Source organism: Nomascus leucogenys, chromosome X (assembly GCF_006542625.1).
Source record: "Nomascus leucogenys isolate Asia chromosome X, Asia_NLE_v1, whole genome shotgun sequence".
NCBI classification, from domain to species: domain Eukaryota; kingdom Metazoa; phylum Chordata; class Mammalia; order Primates; family Hylobatidae; genus Nomascus; species Nomascus leucogenys.
In genome coordinates this window covers 29,933,652-29,951,143 of record NC_044406.1, presented here as the reverse complement: position 1 = coordinate 29,951,143, position 17,492 = coordinate 29,933,652, and the positions used below count along the sequence as shown (strand labels likewise).

Genomic DNA, 17,492 nt, shown 5'->3' with positions numbered 1-17,492 from the left:
CTACCTATTTTATACCTTGTCAGACATTTTGACAGAATTAACTGGTGATTATCAGTTGGATTAATTGTATACTTTAATATAGCCTAAGGTCCTGCAAATGGCCCTCAAGGCTTCCCATTATGTTCTGGATATCCATTATTTTGGGTATGTTTAAGTCCTCATTAGCCACGCTAGAGTTTTGCAATATATACCTTGCAACTTTAGCTGTAGATTTCAAGTATGGCTGTCAGGTTACATAAACAAAGCACTCTTATCTCAATGAGAGGGCATTAACTATCCGGAATGCTCCCCCTATCTCCCCAGAATAGCTTTACAAACACAGTGCTTTCCTCATTAACAGACCCATATAGCCTTTTTAAAAAATCATTTTATAACTATCAGTGTATAAATAAAAGAGATAGAAATTGACCTGGGAGTTTCATAAACAAGTTCTGAGCACCCAGGATTAATTTTGAGAAGAATGCCACAAACCAAATAAGCACTTCTTTTCATCTCATTTCACAGGCCTTCAAGAGGGAATTGAAAACTAAAGAACCTGTAATCATGAGTACTCTCGAGACTGTACGAATATTTCTGACAGAGCAGCCTTTGGAAGGACTAGAGAAACTCTACCAGGAGCCCAGAGGTAATTGAATGTGGAACTCTAACAACATATTGATAGAAGGATCAGTGGTGATGGAGCAGCCCATCCTTTCCTGCTGCCAGGGTCTGGATAGCTCTCATATTTTCTTGGTTGAATAGAATCAATTCAAATTAAACGTAGATGCTGAAAAAAAATAAGGACTCATAAACTACCATGCATAAATCGGTTTGCACATTCATAAATAAACATTAAAAGAGATTAGTAATCAGTTATTGGAACATTTAGAAAATAATAAAGGGAGTTATCTGTGAGGAGGAATTCTATTGTTGCAAAGACTACAAGTTAATTTTCCATTTAAGAGCCTGCGTGAAGTAAATTAGAACTTGTGGTATGCATCCTAACGTTTTTCTCCTCAGTAGCTTAAGTGAATCTTAAATTGTCGGATTGATATAAGGTAGAAACTCAGGAAGACATACTTTAGATGTTCTGGGCTGTATCAAAATTTATGCCAAAGTATAAAAAAGCCATTAATCAGTAGGTTACCCTCTTGTTCAACTGTACTCTTTCTTTCTTCCAGTATGACCTTTTTGACAATGTTTAAAAAAAAAAAAAAGAATGTGGCCTAAAACCTTGTCGTATTGCCAATTTAGAGCTGCCTCCTGAGGAGAGAGCCCAGAATGTCACTCGGCTTCTACGAAAGCAGGCTGAGGAGGTCAATACTGAGTGGGAAAAATTGAACCTGCACTCCGCTGACTGGCAGAGAAAAATAGATGAGACCCTAGAAAGACTCCAGGAACTTCAAGAGGCCGCGGATGAGCTGGACCTCAAGCTGCGCCAAGCCGAGGTGATCAAGGGATCCTGGCAGCCCGTGGGCGATCTCCTCATTGACTCTCTCCAAGATCACCTCGAGAAAGTCAAGGTACCGTCTACTTCTTTGCTTCAGGGCCCTTTGAGAGACTCAAAAGAGCTTCTAATCTGAACTTGAGTGCAGTGTTATCTTCCCACAAAGTTAAAGCTAGAGAAATCAGTTAAAGCTAGAGCAATCAGTTAAAGCTAGAGAAATCAGTTAAAGCTAGAGAAATCAGTCCATCTTTCACAAATTCAGTCTTCTTTCACATGGTATTTTCTCCAAGAGAAGACAGTGATCTAATCATTTGTCTGTCTTCAGTTATATGAAATGAAATATTTAAAAAGTTACAGGGCAAGAAATCATTTTGACTTTGATATTAAGTGATTGTACTAAAGTCTGATTGTGTGTGTGTGTGTGTGTGTGTGTGTTTATTGGTGTATTGCTTGTGTTACTTAGTATCAGAATACAGAAAAATAAAACACTTAATCAAAAGCCAGGAGTCTAGGTGTTGGCCCTTTTGCTAACCAAATTATATGACTTGGGTAAGTTATGGTATGGTGAAATAAGGCTGTTAATGTGTGGCCCTTCCCTTGGAAGGCAACATTTGTAATACAGTTTCAAGTTTCATTGGCCCACTGCAGAAATGAGGGAAAATCATTATATATTTGGAAGACCACTGTCTATAAGACCAAAGTTAAATTCCCTTGTGGCACAAAGATAGCAAATATATTCTGTAGAAAAAAATACATATTTAGGAGTATCATTTTGAAATCAGCAACTACTCATCTATTGTCAAAATCACGAAAATCCTCCTAGATTAAAATTCAAAAGAAGTTAAATTCCCTCATGCACTCAGCATGTTTGCCAGCATCTGAGCATCCTCGTTCTAGAAGTTGTCCTCTTCCTTAGCTTTCATGGAACTGTTCCATCCATGTTCTTCTTCCTATATTTTTCTAGATTCTTCACCTACCCACCCCTCAAATACTGTTGTGCCCAAGTTTCTAACCTTAGCCTAATTCTCTTTTGATTGTTTAAACCCTCCCCGTTTGAGATGGCATGGATGGCGATGTATCTACATCTCTAGTCCACATCTCTCTTCTGATCTCCGAATCCATGTGGCATTACGATCACAAATGCAACTATTCTGAAACTAAGTTCATTTGTTCTCCTGTTTTTCCATTTCCCTACTTCTGTCCCCTCCTATCTGACCTTTTTTTTCCTGTTTCCTATTTCAGTTAATGAATCATCATCCAACAAATTTTCCACGCTGGAAACTTTAGGTTCATCCTGAAACCCTTCTGCATTTTCACTGATGGCACATGATGGCTCATGTTACCTCAGGATAGCTCTTTTATCTTTTCTCTCCTCTTCTAACTGATGTCCTTTTTAATCCCCAGCGTCTTTTACTTAGATGATAACAGTATACATCTTTAAATCCCATTCACCCCTCTGTGTGCCTGGCATATCTTAGATACTGCATTTTAAATATTTGGTGAATTAATGGATGGATGAATGGTTTCTTTACTGATGTTCCTGCATTACCCAGCTTCTTCCAACTCCAATCCAAACTCCTTGCAGGAGAATGCTTGCCTAGAGAATGAAATCCAATGAATAAGGAGATTACGTGGCCCTTTTCTTCCTAGCCCTGACTTACCTTCTCAGCCATAGCTCCCATTCTCCAGACCATTTAATACACTCTGCCCATATGATATATATATATATGTGATGGCATATTTGGGAAAAAGGGGTGATATGGGCAGAGTGTATTGAATGTGTGTGTCTGTAAAGTATGTATGTGTGTGTATATATATATATACATACATAGATATATACATAGATATACACACATATATATACATAAATACACATATAGATATAGCTATAGATATAGATATGGATATAGCTATAGATATAGCTCTAGCTATAGATATAGATATATAGATATAGATATAGATATAGATATAGATATAGATATAATCTGCCTTTGCAAATGCTGTTCTCTCTGTCTGGATCCCCCTACATTGTCTACTTGGTGAATTCTCATTCAGCCCTCAAGGACCAGCCAAAATGTTACCTATCTTTGTTGTCTTTCCTGAGTGTCTACAACCCCCACCTCCCACCAAGCAGAAGAAACTGCTCACAGTTGGTGCTCTCATAGATCACCAGGCATGCTAAATTGTCACATTTAAATTTCACATATATGGTAGCAACTTGCTTATGCATTTTTTTTTCTCCCAGAGAAAGTGAGGTTGCTAAGAGCAAGGATCATGCTGTATATCTTTGGGCCCCTAGCCCAGGGCCAGCAACATATGAGGAATCTCATTAAGTACCTTCATTTATTCACTCAACAACTGTTTATGAGTCATTATGTAATGTGCTGAACAGGTAATTATAAAAGAAACAGACTTGGTCATTGCCTTCATGAAGCCTGTGGTCTAATGTTGAATTGCATAGCTCTTCGTTAAAATAGTAGGTAAAAATTTTAAAAAGAAAAGATTAAAAATTTGACTCTAATACTTGTAAAATCCCTTCTACCCCAACATTTTATGACCTCATGTCTAACATTTAAAGTAAGGGTTAACCTTGCTGTCTACTGGAAAACTAAGCATTTTGAAATGTATTACCTAGTATTTTAAAAGCATTAAATATGTTGACTTTATTCAAAAATATAGGGACTAATTTTTTGACAGTCTTCTCCAAAAATGAGAAATAAGTTAGGAAAATGTCCCAGTGGAACTAAATTAGTTAATATATCAATTAAATTGCTCAATATATAGGCTGTAGAGCAGACACAAGGGATTCATTTTTAGCCATACCTGTCACACAGGTGCATTTGTAAGATACTGAGTATGGAAGAGAATGTGTGCAGCCTAATTTAATAATTAAAAATAACTGAAAGCATAACAGTTCAAATATCAGCAGGCCTTCACCCAACCCTATTTGCGGTATTCCTTTTAGTTTCCCTATCTTATCTGTTCTTGGTCTTAAGGCAAACTTCATTTTCCATACCCTAATTGGTAAAACTCTCATTCTGACCCCAATAATAGCAAAACATAAACATTAAACATACCTTTCAAAAGATTATATTTATAACCCAGCACATCTATCTTTCTCAGACATATATACACTTAAGTTATGGTACTTATCTGAATTTTTATGTACTGGTAATAATAGACGTGATTGTTTGGGCTTTTGAATCAGTGTTATATTTTATGCATGTTTCAAACTATGAATTACATGAATTCATATATATTTATCTCCCTTCAGTAGCTCTTCTTCAATTTTGCAGTGGAAATAAATCATTTTTCTCCATTGCATCTTATTGACACTGGGTTTGAAACTCTGAAGCTTTGGGGGTAGTAGTTTACAAGGAATGAGTTTTATTAACTAAAATTTATTTCAGAAAAAAGGTAAAAGTGTACTTGAAACCACTGCTCCCATTTTGCCACTCAAGCAATTTAAGCCCTCAGGATTCATGCTGTAGGGAACTTTTCTAATAAACCATGGTTTCTCTTTTTTAAATTTTTTTTTTTTGAGACAGTCTCGTTCTGTCGCCCAGGCTGGAGTGCAGTGGTGCTATCTCGGCTCACTGCAACCTCCGCCTCCTGCGTTCAAGCAATTCTCCACCTCAGCCTCCCAAATAGCTGGGACTACAGGCGCCCACCACCATGTCCAGCTATTTTTTTTTTTTTTTTTATTCTTTAGTAGAGATGGGGTTTCACCACGTTGGCCAGGCTAGTCTCGAACTTCTGACCTCAGGTGATCCGCTCACCTTGGCCTCCCAAAGTGCTGGCATTACAGCACTGATAACTAGGCAGCTAGCCAGAAGAACGTTTTATATATCCGTATCAGTTCATTTTCTTCACCCCTAGAGACTCTATCATAGCACCCCCCCCTCCGTTCTGATCTTATGTGTTAAATAACTTGTTATTCAAGAGACTAAGTAATATGTTTCTGTGAGATTTAGCATTCTGTAATTGTATTAGCAAATGTGGCTTTTGGATTTAAAGAATGGGTTAAACAACAATAACTAAGTCCCTGGCCTTTATGGAAATGGCATTATTGCTAGCTGATCATCTGCGGGTGGTGAACATGGTAAATTAATAGGTGGAAACACAATATTAATATTGACTATATTGCTCACTAAGAGAATCTCAGCTTTCTAAAATAGCTTCCATAGGAAAAAACAATAGAATAAAATTTAAGTTTTAAATGCTTCTTTACTTTTAAAATTCATGATTTATACTGCTTATCAAATATTTTAAGGGCAAGATCATGACTTTTCACTTTACTGAAAATAGCACCAGTGCTTATTTGACTAGACAAATATTCTCCTTTCCTTGTAATGGGAAATAGGAATAACTCTTTGAATCACTAGGTGCTCCACATAGATCTGTAAGTGGAATATATAAAGGCTTTAATAAAGTAGAATAACTTTTAAACCTATAGTCTGGATACAAGATTTTTGTTCTTCAGAACAATCCCAGTGTGAGAAAGTTTGTGGATTGTTGATTTCTTTTTTTTTTTTTTTTTGAGACAGAGTCTCACTCTGTCGCCAGGCTGGAGTGCAGTGGTGCGATCTCGGCTCACTGCAACCTCCACCTCCCGGGTTCAAGCAATTCTTCTGCCTCAGCCTCCTGAGTAGCTGGGACTACAGGCGTGCACCACCACGCCCAGCTGATTTTTGTATTTTTAGTAGAGACAGGGTTTCACCATGTTGGCCAGGATGGTCTCGATCTCTTGATCTTGGGATCCACCCACCTTGGCCTCCCAAAGGGCTGGGATTACAGGCGTGAGCCACCGCTCCCGGCCAGATTGCTGTTTTTTAATGTTTTGTTTTTGTTCTAATAAACCATGGTTTCTCTTTTGTTAATTTTTTTTTTTATTAGACAGTCTCGCTCTGTCACCTAGGCTGGAGTGCAGTGGTGCTGCTATCTTGGCTCACTGCAACCTCCACCTCCTGGGTTCAAGCAGTTCTCCACCTCAGCTTCCCAAATAGCTGGGACTACAGGTGCCCACCACCATGCCCAGCTATATTTTTTTTTTTTTGTATTTTTTAGTAGAGATGGGATTTCACCACGTTGGCCAGGCTGGTCTCGAACTTCTGACCTCAAGTGATCCACTCACCTTGGTCTCCCAAAGTGCTGGGATTACAGGAGTGAGCCACTGCGCCCAGCCTATAAACCATAGTTTCTCTATACCAAAAGTGGTACGTCATTCTTGAGCCAGGAATATTTCACTGTCCTTAGTTTACCTGTTGACTCTGAACACAGTTTTTCATACACTGTAAATAACTCTCCCAGGCTGCCATCTTGGAATATGCAAATCTGTCACATCTATGTAGTTATGCATATTGCACTTTTGTCAAACTTTTAACTTGCATTTCTTACTGTGAAAAGTCAGGGCAGGGATTCTATGAGTTTTTTCTTTAAAGTTCCTACAATGAAATGTTTTGATTAAACCTTTTTGGCATTCAAACTGAGATTGATTTAACGATGTGTGTAGTAGGCTAGAAATTATCATGAAGCGACGATGCCATCCTTATTTATCTTCAGCATTCACATCTAAAGTTTTAAGAAGAAAACTGGCAAATCCACCTTTTTAGGCTTACCATCCTCAGTCCATGTGGCTTTGGGGGTTTTTTTAAGAAATTTGTCAAAGAAATGCTATCTTAGAATTTGACATTGAGGAAGCCAAGCATATTTCCTCTGAATAGATAATGTGAAATGTGATATAATGTATTAGAATTTCATCTTCACTTTTGCAAGCAAGACACTTGCAACCGTGTTCATGCAACTATCTTCCCTTATTGCTTTTCTCTTCTTAACCTTGGTTCTGAAGTTTTCTTCTTATTGTATTAATTTTGTTATGCTTCCCATTTATATAAGTCAAGTCAACCTTACTTGATTTCTTATATATGAGTTATATAAGGAAAACTTATCTGTTCTTATAGAATTAGGGAATGAATGAATAGACAGAACCAACATGAACCGGGCGACCCTAGAAATCATTCAAAACATGTAAGCTCTCCCAACTCTGAATAAACTAATGATATCTTCATAATGAATAAGGTATACTGCCTATAGTAGGAAGAGGAAAATTTATTACTATTTTGTGCATTGTTAAAGAACTACAAATGAATTGCTGTGTGGAGGCTTTCATTGTTGTTGTTGTAAAAATGCTATGTGTATTAAGTAAGCCTTTGGTGGAGAAGAAAAAACAAAGAAAAAATATTTAATCATTCATAAATCTGGGTTAAATATGAAGCTAATTCCTGTTATTTGGAGTAACCAGGGTTTTATCTAGTTTACAAAGCACGCAATTGCATTGCTTAAAAGCATATGATTTGGCCTTTAATATCTGAAAATATGTCTATCAAAAGCCATATTATAGCGAGTGTCACTCCATGCTTTATAAGTATAGTATATTTTTAATAGAATGTTTACGTACTGGTGATAAGAGATGTTACTGGCTTTCTAAACCAGTACTGTATTAAGGATTCTATGCTATTGAAAAATTATGGATTATATGAATTCATATATATTGATTTACTTTCAGTAGCTTTTCAATAGAATGTCTAGGGTTTAATACAGCTTAGAAACTAAAGTAGGAATTATTCATCTTTAAAATCCTGACCAAAGAAGTGGCTGGCAAGATGGCTGAATAGGAACAGCTCAGGTCTGCAGCTCCTAGTGAGATCAACACAGAAGGCAGGTGATTTCTGCATTTCCAACTGCAGTACCCGGCTCATCTCACTGGGACTGGTTAGACAGCGGGTGCAGCCCACGGAGGGCACAGAAGCAGGGTGGGGTGTCACCTCACCCAGGAAGCACAAGCAGTCGGGGAATTCCCTCCCCTAGCGAAGGGAAGCCGCGAGGGACTATGCCGTGAGGAATGGAGCATTCCGGCCCAGACACTGTGCTTTTCCCACAGCCTCTGCAACACACAGACCAGGAGATTCCCTCGGGTGCCTACACCACCGGGGCCCTGGGTTTCAAGCACAAAATTGGGTGGCTGTTTGGGCAGACACTGAGCTAGCTGCAGGAGTTTTTTTTCATACCCCAGCAGCACCTGGAACACCAGTGAGACAGAACCATTCACTCCCCTGGAAAGGGGGCTGAAGCCCAGGGAGCCAAGTGGTGTAGCTCAGTGGATCCCACCCCCCACGGAGCCCAGCAAGCTAAGATCCACTGGCTTGAAATTCTCTCTGCCAGCACAGCAGTCTGAAGTGGACCTGGGACACTCAAGCTTAGTGTGGGGAGGGGCACCTGCCATTACTGAAGCTTGAGTAGGCGGTTTTCCCCTCACAGTGTAAACAAAGCCACCAAGAAGTTCTAACTGGATGGAGCTCACCGCAGCTGGGCAAAGCCACTGTAGCCAGATTGCCTCTCTAGATTCCTCCTCTCTGGGCAGGGCATCTCTGAAAGAAAGGCAGCAGCCCCAGTCAGGGGCTTAGAGATAAAACTCCCATCTCCCTGGGACAGAGCACCAGGGGGAAGGGGCAGCTGTGGGTGCAGCTCAGCAGACTTAAACGTTCCTGCCTGCTGGCTCTGAAGAGAGCAGCAGATCTCCCAGCACAGCACTGGAGCTCTGCTAAGGGACAGACTGCCTTCTCAAGTGGGGTCCTGACCCCCGTGCCTCCTGACTGGGAGATGCCTCCCAGCAGGGGTTGACAGACACCTCATACAGGAGAGCTCTGGCTGGCATCTGGAAGGTGCCCCTCTGGGTTGAAGCTTCCAGAGGAAGGAACAGACAGCAATCTTTGCTGTTCTGCAGCTTCTGCTGGTGATACTCAGGCAAACAGGGTCTGGAGTGGACCTCCAGCAAACTCCAGCAGACCTGCAGCAGAGGGTTCCTGACTGCTAGCATCAACATCAACAAAAAGGACGTCCACACAAAAACCCCATCTGAAGGTCACCAATATAAAAGACCAGAGGTGGATAAATCCACGAAGATGAGGAAAAACCAGCGCAAAAAGGCTGAAAATTCCAAAAACCAGAATGCCTCTTCTCCTCCAAAGGATCACAACTCCTCTCCAGCAAGGGAACAAAACTGGATGGAGAATGAGTTTGACGAATTGACAGAAGTAGGCTTCAGAAGGTGGGTAATAACAAACTCTTACGCGCTAAAGGAGCGTGTTCTAACCCAATGCAAAGAAGCTAAGAACCTTAAAAAAAAGGGTTAGAGGAATTGCTAACTAGAATAACCAGTTTAGAGAAGAACATAAATGACCTGAAGGAACTGAGAAACACAGCACGAGAACTTCGTGAAGCATACACAAGTATCAATAGCCAAATCGATCAAGCAAAAGAAAGGATATCAGAGATTGAAGATCAACTTAATGAAATAAAGCTTGAAGAGAAGATTACTGAAAAAAAGAATGAAAAGGAAAAAACAAAGCCTTCAAGAAATATGAGACAATGTGAAAAGACCAAACCTACATTTCATTGGTGTACCTGAAAGTGACGGGGAGAATGGAACCAAGTTGGAAAACACTCTTCAGGATATTATCCAGGAGAACTTCCCCAACCTAGCAAGACAGGCCAATATTCAAATTCAGGAAATATAGAGAACACCACAAAGATACTCCTTGAGAAGAGCAACCCCAAGACACACAATCGTCGGATTCACCAAGGTTGAAATGAAGGAAAAAATGTTAAGGGCAGCCACAGAGAAAGGTCAGGCTACCCACAAAGGAAAACCCATCAGACTAACAGCGGATCACTTCACAGAAACCCTACAAGCCAGAAGAGAGTGGGGGCCAATATTCAACATTCTTAAAGAAAAGAATTTTCAACCCAGAATTTCATATCAAGCCAAACTAAGCTTCATAAGCAAAGTAGAAATAAAATCCTTTACACACAAGCAAATGCTGAGAGATTTTGTCACCACCAGGCCTGCCTTACAAGAGCTCCTAATGAAGGAAGCACTAAATATGGAAAGGAACAACTGGTACCAGCCATGGTAAAACATACCAAATTGTAAAGACCATCATACTATGAAGAAACTGCATCAACTAACGGGCAAAATAACCAGCTAGCATCATAATGACAGGATCAAATACACACATAACAATATTAACCTTAAATGTAAACAGGCTAAATGCCCCAATTAAAAGACACAGACTGGCAAATTGGATAAAGACTCAAGACCCATCGGTGTGCTGTATTCAGAAGACCCACCTCATGTGCAGAGACACACATAGGCTCAAAATAAAGGGATGGATGAATATTTACCAAGCAGCAAATGGAAAGGAAAAAAAAGCAGGGGTTGCAATCCTAGTCTCAGACAAAACAGACTTTAAACCAGCAAAGATCAAAAAGGACCAAAAAAAATGGTATTACATAATGGTAAAGTGATCAATGCAACAAGAAGAGCTAACTATCCTAAATATATATGCACCCAATATAGGAGGACCCAGATTCATAAATCAAGTTCTTAGAGACCTACAAAGAGACATAGATGCCCATACAATAATAGTGGGAGACTTTAACACCACACTGTCAATATTAGACAGATCAACGAAACAGAAAATTAACAAGGATATTCAGGACTTAAACTCAGCTCTGGACCAAGTGGACCTAATAGACATCTACAGAACTCTCCACCCCAAATCAACAGAATATACATTATTCTCAGCACCACATCACACTTATTCTAAAATTGACCACATAATTGGAAGTAAAACACTCCTCAGCAAATGCAAAAAAACAGAAATCATAACAGTCTCTCAGACCACAGTACAATCAAATTAGAACTCAGGATTAAGAAACTCACTCAAAACCGCACAACTACATGGAAACTGAACAACCTGCTCCTGAATGACTGCTGGGTAAATATGGAAATTAAGGCAGAAATAAATAATTCAAACCAATGAGAATAAACACACAACGTACCAGAATCTCTGGGACACAGCTAAAGCAGTATTTAGAGGGCAATTTACAGCACTAAAATCCCCACAGGAGAAAGCAGGAAAGATCTAAAATTGACACTTTAACATCACAATTAAAAGAAGTAGAGAAGCAAGAGCAAACAAATTCCAAAGCTAGCAGAAGAAATAACTAAGATCAGAGCAGAACTGAAGGAGATAGAGACACGAAAAACCCTTCAAAAAATCAACGAAGCCAGGGGCTGGTTTTTTGAAAAGATTAACAAAATAGATAGACTGCTAGCTAGGCTAATAAAGACGAAAAGAGAGAAGAATCAAACAGACACAATAAAAAATGATAAAGGGGATATTACCTCTCATCCCACAGAAATGCAAACTACCATCAGAGAATACTATGAACACCTCTACGCAAATAAACTAGAAAATCTAGAAGAAATTGATAAATTTCTGGACACAGACACCCTCCCAAGACTAAACCAGGAAGAAATCGAATCCCTGAATAGACCAATAACGAGTTCTGAAATTGAGGCAGTAATTAATAGCCTACCAACCAAAAAAAGCCCAGGAACAGATGAATTCACAGCTGAATTCTACCAGAGGTACAAAGAGGAGCTGGTACCATTCCTTCTGAAACTATTCTAAACAATAGAAAAAGAGGGACTCCTTCCTAACTCTTTTTATGAGGCCAGCATCATCCTGATACCAAAACCTGGCAGAGAGACAACAAACAAAGAAAATTTCAGGCCAATATCCCTGATGAACGTCGATGCGAAAATCCTCAATAAAATACTGGCAAACTGAATCCAGCAGCACGTGAAAAAGCTTATCCAGCATGATCAAGTTGGCCTCATCCCTGGGATGCCAGGCTGGTTCAACATACAGAAATCAATAAACGTAATCCATCACATAAACAGAACCAATGACAAAAACCACATGATTGTCTCAATAGAAGCGGAAAAGGCCTTCAATAAAATTCAACACCCCTTCATGCTAAAAACTCTCAATAAATTAGGTACTGATGGAACGTATCTCAAAATGATAAAAGCTACTTATGACAAACCCACAGCCATTATCATACTGAATGGGCAAAAGCTGGAAGCACTCCCTTTAAAAACCGGCACAAGACAAGGATGCCCTCTCTCACCACTCGTATTCAACGTAATATTGGAAGTTTTGGCCAGGACAATCAAGCAAGGGAAAGAAATAAAGGGTATTCAAATAGGAAGAGAGGAAGTCAGATTGTCTCTGTTTGCGGATGACATGATTGTATATTTAGAAAACCCCATCGTCTCAACCCAAAATCTTTTAAGCTGATAAGCAACTTCAGCAAAGTCTCAGGATACAAAATCAATGTGGAAAAATCACAAGCATTCCTATATGCCAATAATAGACAAAGAGAGAGCCAAATCATGAGTGAACTCCCATTCACAATTGCTACAAAGAGAATAAAATACCTAGAATACAACTTACAAGGGATGTGAAAGACTCTTCAAGGAGAACTACTAACCACTGCTCAAGGAAATGAGAGAGGACACCACAAACAAATGGAAAAACGTTTCATGCTCATGGATAGGAAGAATCAATATTGTGAAAATGGCCATACTGTCCAAGGTAATTTATAGATTCAATGCAGTCTCCATCAAGCTACCATTGACTTTCTTCACATAATTAGAAAAACTACTTTAAATTTCATATGGAACCAAAAAAGAGCCCACATAGCCAAGACAATCCTAAGTGAAAAGAACAAAGCTGGAGGCATCATGCTACCTGACTTCAAACTATACTACAAGGCTTCAGTAACCAAAACAGTATGGTATTGGTACCAAAACAGATATATAGACCAACGGAACAGAGGCCTCAGAAATAATGCCACACATCTACAACCATCTGATCTTTGACAAACCTGACAAGAACAAGCAATGGAGAAAAGATTCCCTCTTCAGTAAATGGTGCTGGGTAAACTGGCTAGCCATCTACAGAAAACTGAAACTGGACCCCTTCCTTACACCTTATACAAAAATTAACTCAAGACTTAAACATAAAACCTAAAACCATAAAAACCCTAGAAGAAAACCTAGGCAATACCATTCAGGACACAGGCGTGGGCAAAGACTTCATGACTAAAACACCAAAAGCAATAGCAACAAAAGCCAAAATTGACAAATGGAATCTAATTAAACTAAAGAGCTTCTGCACAGCAAAAGAAACTATCATCAGAGTGAACAGGCAACCTACAGAATGGGAGAAAATTTTTGCCATCTATTCATCTGACAAAGGGCTAATATCCAGAATCTACAAGGAACTTAAACAAATTTACAAGAAAAAAACAACCTCATCAAAAAGTGGGCAAAGGATATGAACAGACACTTCTCAAAGTAAGACATTTATGCGGCCAACAAACATGAAAAAAAGCTCATCATCACTGGTGATTAGAGAAAGGCAAATCAAAACACACCAGTTACCATGGCGATCATTAAAAAGTCAGGAAACAACAGGTGCTGGAGAGGATGTGGAGAAATAGGTGTGCTTTTACACTGTTGGTGGGAGTGTAAATTAGTTCAACCATTGTGGAAGACAGTGTGGCGATTCCTCAAGGATCTAGAACCAGAAATACCATTTGATCCAGCAATCCCATTACTGGTTATATACCCAAAGGATTATAAATCATTCTACTATAAAGACACATGCATATGTATGTTTATTGCAGCACTGTTCACAATAGCAAAGACTTGGAACCAACCCAAATGCTCATCAATGATAGACCAGATAAAGAAAACGTGGCACAGATACACCATGGAATACTATGCAGCCATAAAAAAGGATGAGTTCATGTCCTCGGCAGGGACATGGATGAAGCTGGTAGCCACCAATCTCAGCAAACTAACACAGGAACAGAAAACCAAGCACCGCATGTTCTCACTCGTAAGTGGGAGTTGAACAACGAGAACACCTGGACACAGGGAGGGGAACATCACACACCGGGGCCTGTCGAGGGGTGGGAGGTTAGGGGAGGGATAGCATTAAGAGAAATACCTAATGTAGATGATGGGTTGATGGGTGCAGCAAACCACCATGGCACTTGTATAGCTATGTAACAAACCAGCACGTTCTGCACATGTACCCCAGAACTTAAAGTCTAATAATAAAAAAAAAAAAATCCTGACCAAATTATTTATTCAATGTAAAATTAATTGTAAGTTAGTGTTGCCAGGAGAGCTTATTACTTAGTTACCATGTATTCCCTCTCATCTCCTGCTTTGTTTGTAAAGCTAAAAGCAAATTACTTAGGATAGCAATGTCAAATCACTTCCTTTCCCCAAAGCATCTGATTTTAGATAGCGCTGTGTGTGTTTTAAAAGCCCCTACCTCGACTTAGGCAAATAGAACCTTCGTTTACCATGCTATTCCCATCCCGCCTTTGAAACTTCTGAAAAGGCAGAGCGGAGTAATTGTTTCAGACATCTGCTTAGCATACTTTGAAGTGCATATAAGTTCTTTTTCAGTTTCATTTGAACCCCAGCTGTCTTCACCGAAGTCTATAATCAATCTGAATTAAGTTGTCCTACTTCTCCTAATAAGTCTCTTATTAAGTTCTGCATCAGCCTCTTAGGGAGACTTAAAAGCTAATTCATGTAGAATTGCCATTTTCTACTAATTCACTTGTCAGCTCTCCAAATTCCAACAAAAACAATTGCAAAGACTATTAATTTGGCTCTTCATAAACAACTTATGTAAGTGTAGTATACATTGGAACCAAACAAACGATTTAAAACAGTGGGTGGGAGGAAATGAGTTGATGGCATTCAAAACGCTTCCTTTTTTGACTGTTACGAAATGCCTTCCACATCGAAAGCATAAAGCCATTTATTTAATAAGGGAAACATCCTTCTGCTTTTACTTTCATAGATAAGATAATGACTGAGTGAACTTTGCTTAAAGACAGGAGAAGGCTTTAGAACAGTTGGAAAAGGAACATGTTCTTTTTATTATTGAACTTATTTTAATTTGGACTTCTTTGTGTTATTTTGATGGACTGTGATAAAAGAAGGAGCTAGAATTGGTTATTTTTGTTATTGGATTAAATCAGAGTTGTACAGCTACTCTTCTGGTCATGGGATATTTAGGAGAACACGGGTAATCAAAATGTTCAGCTAATGAGTTCGTCTGACATTATTCTACTCAAGAAGTGTTTAATTAGATAATAAAAATTTCTCCAAAGAATACCATCCTTCCGACTATTTGAAAACAACCGTATCAAAATCCGATCCTATAATATGCCAATCCAGTTTGCTAGGATTTTCTAGAAGCTTTGTTTGTGGTTGGTAATGACTAGAAATACTATTCCTCAAGAGTCTCGGGTAATAAAAGATTATTCAAAAAACTTAAGTAATATACTCTCAGTATTAGAGGATATACAAATGCACTCATTCATTAATTTATGATATGGTTAAACCTATACCCAGAGAAGTCTGATCTCATTATAGAGTGTGAACATTTAATTTATTTCAAAAATAAAAATTATATTGAGAGTTATATAAATGGCATCTTAGTTTTCCTGGGAATATTATTATTTAGCACCAAGCTGAGGGAGCAAGAATTTGTATTAGCTTGTGCATACGTGTGCATGTACCACATTAACTAGAAACAGTGCTAAAATGTGAGTTATTTATTTAACTGAAATTCCATATTTCCTAAGAAAATGGAATCACACAGCCAATATATATTTTTAATTATTTTTTGACATCTACCAAAGTTGTGACAAGAATAAAGTTCACAATTCTGTTACTCTTCCACCGTTAAGTAAAACAGGAAATGCTTTAAGATCAAATAACCCAAGGAGTTCGCTTCTTCCTGTCATGCTTGACAATTACAATTTTCAACATTTAACAGTTAGCATTGACACCAATATTATGCCTTATACAACCTGAAATTAACTAAGTTAAGCAATGGCATTGAATAATTGTTCTTGGTAAATCAGTTTTCTGGCTATTATGGGAACAGATGTGTCTGTGATACTAATGTAAGTCTCACATTTTAATGGGGCCTAAGAAAGAACTTTTTCATAATAAGATTTTTTCATGTTAAAATAATGTTTTTAGTTATAATTTACACTTACTGCAGATTTTTCTCTTTAAAAGCATCTTCCAAGAGCAGTGATTCTCAAACTTATTTACTTCAGTTATCTTAACAGCCAAGAAGACATAGCCTGACATCTCCCGCTTCCACTTACCTATCTCCTTTCTCCGTGAGCATGAAATTTCTTTGATGTTCCTGTTTTATTTTTTAAATCTCACATCAATTTTATGATATTTTCCATAATGGATTCATCATGTTTTTATATGAAGATGCTTTTTCTTCAAATTCTAAAGTAAGGACTCTTTCAGCACATTCATCTATGGACATGAAAGCGTAAGTTGAGAATCACAGTATGAAGGATTGCCCAGTTTGTGCAGGCTTTCTTTTTCCATCAACTTCTTTCTTTTATGTACACAGACAAAAAGAGCAGACCCTTGCTATTTCAAATTTATCTTTTGCAGTTTCATCTGATTATTGTGATCCAAAGTTCCATGACTAGCAGCTCTTAATTTTGAACATGTATATTTGAAGCTTTTGTGCATAGTCACTTAACTAATGAGTTAAATGGCGTTTGAAGTCAGGTTCCATGAACGCAGACCCTGAGAACAGGGGTCTAGGTGCCTGTGATTTATAGAGGGTCTGCTCTCAGGAGAAGCCTGTATTAGAGTTAAGGAAACGTTAAACAGGAGAAGAAAGAGCCCAGCAAGTATGCCATTTCAGGTGAAACCTCACATTGGGTCTGATCCAGAGAGAGAGCAAGCCCTTGAGCAGAACCCTCACTGTGGAGTTGTACTTTTTATTTTATTTTATTTTTTTGAGATGGAGTTTCACTCTTGTTGCCCAGGCTGGAGTGCAATCTCAGCTCACCGCAACCTCCGCCTCCCAGGTTCAAGTGATTCTCCTGCCTCAGCCTCCTGAGTAGCTGGGATGACAGGCATTCACCGCCACGCCTGGCTAATTTTTGTATTTTTGGTAGAGACGGGGTTTCACTGTGTTAGTCAGGCTGGTCTTGAACTCCTGACCTCAGGTGATCCGCCCACCTCAGCCTCCCAAAGTGCTGGGATTACAGGCATGAGCCACAGCACCCAGCCGGA

At 38.9% G+C, this 17,492-nt stretch overlaps 1 protein-coding gene across 2 annotated transcripts in view; it reads left to right on the top strand.

Annotated features, from left to right (window-relative positions):
• The window catches only part of DMD (dystrophin), a 1,770,560-nt gene that overhangs the window by 1,399,476 nt on the left and 353,592 nt on the right, over positions 1-17,492 (top strand). For both annotated transcript variants that reach the window (XM_030807549.1, XM_030807550.1), the window contains 2 exons: positions 505-625; positions 1,234-1,502. In XM_030807549.1, coding sequence (XP_030663409.1) covers positions 505-625; positions 1,234-1,502 — 390 coding nt within the window. The remainder of the gene's footprint in view (positions 1-504; positions 626-1,233; positions 1,503-17,492) is intronic.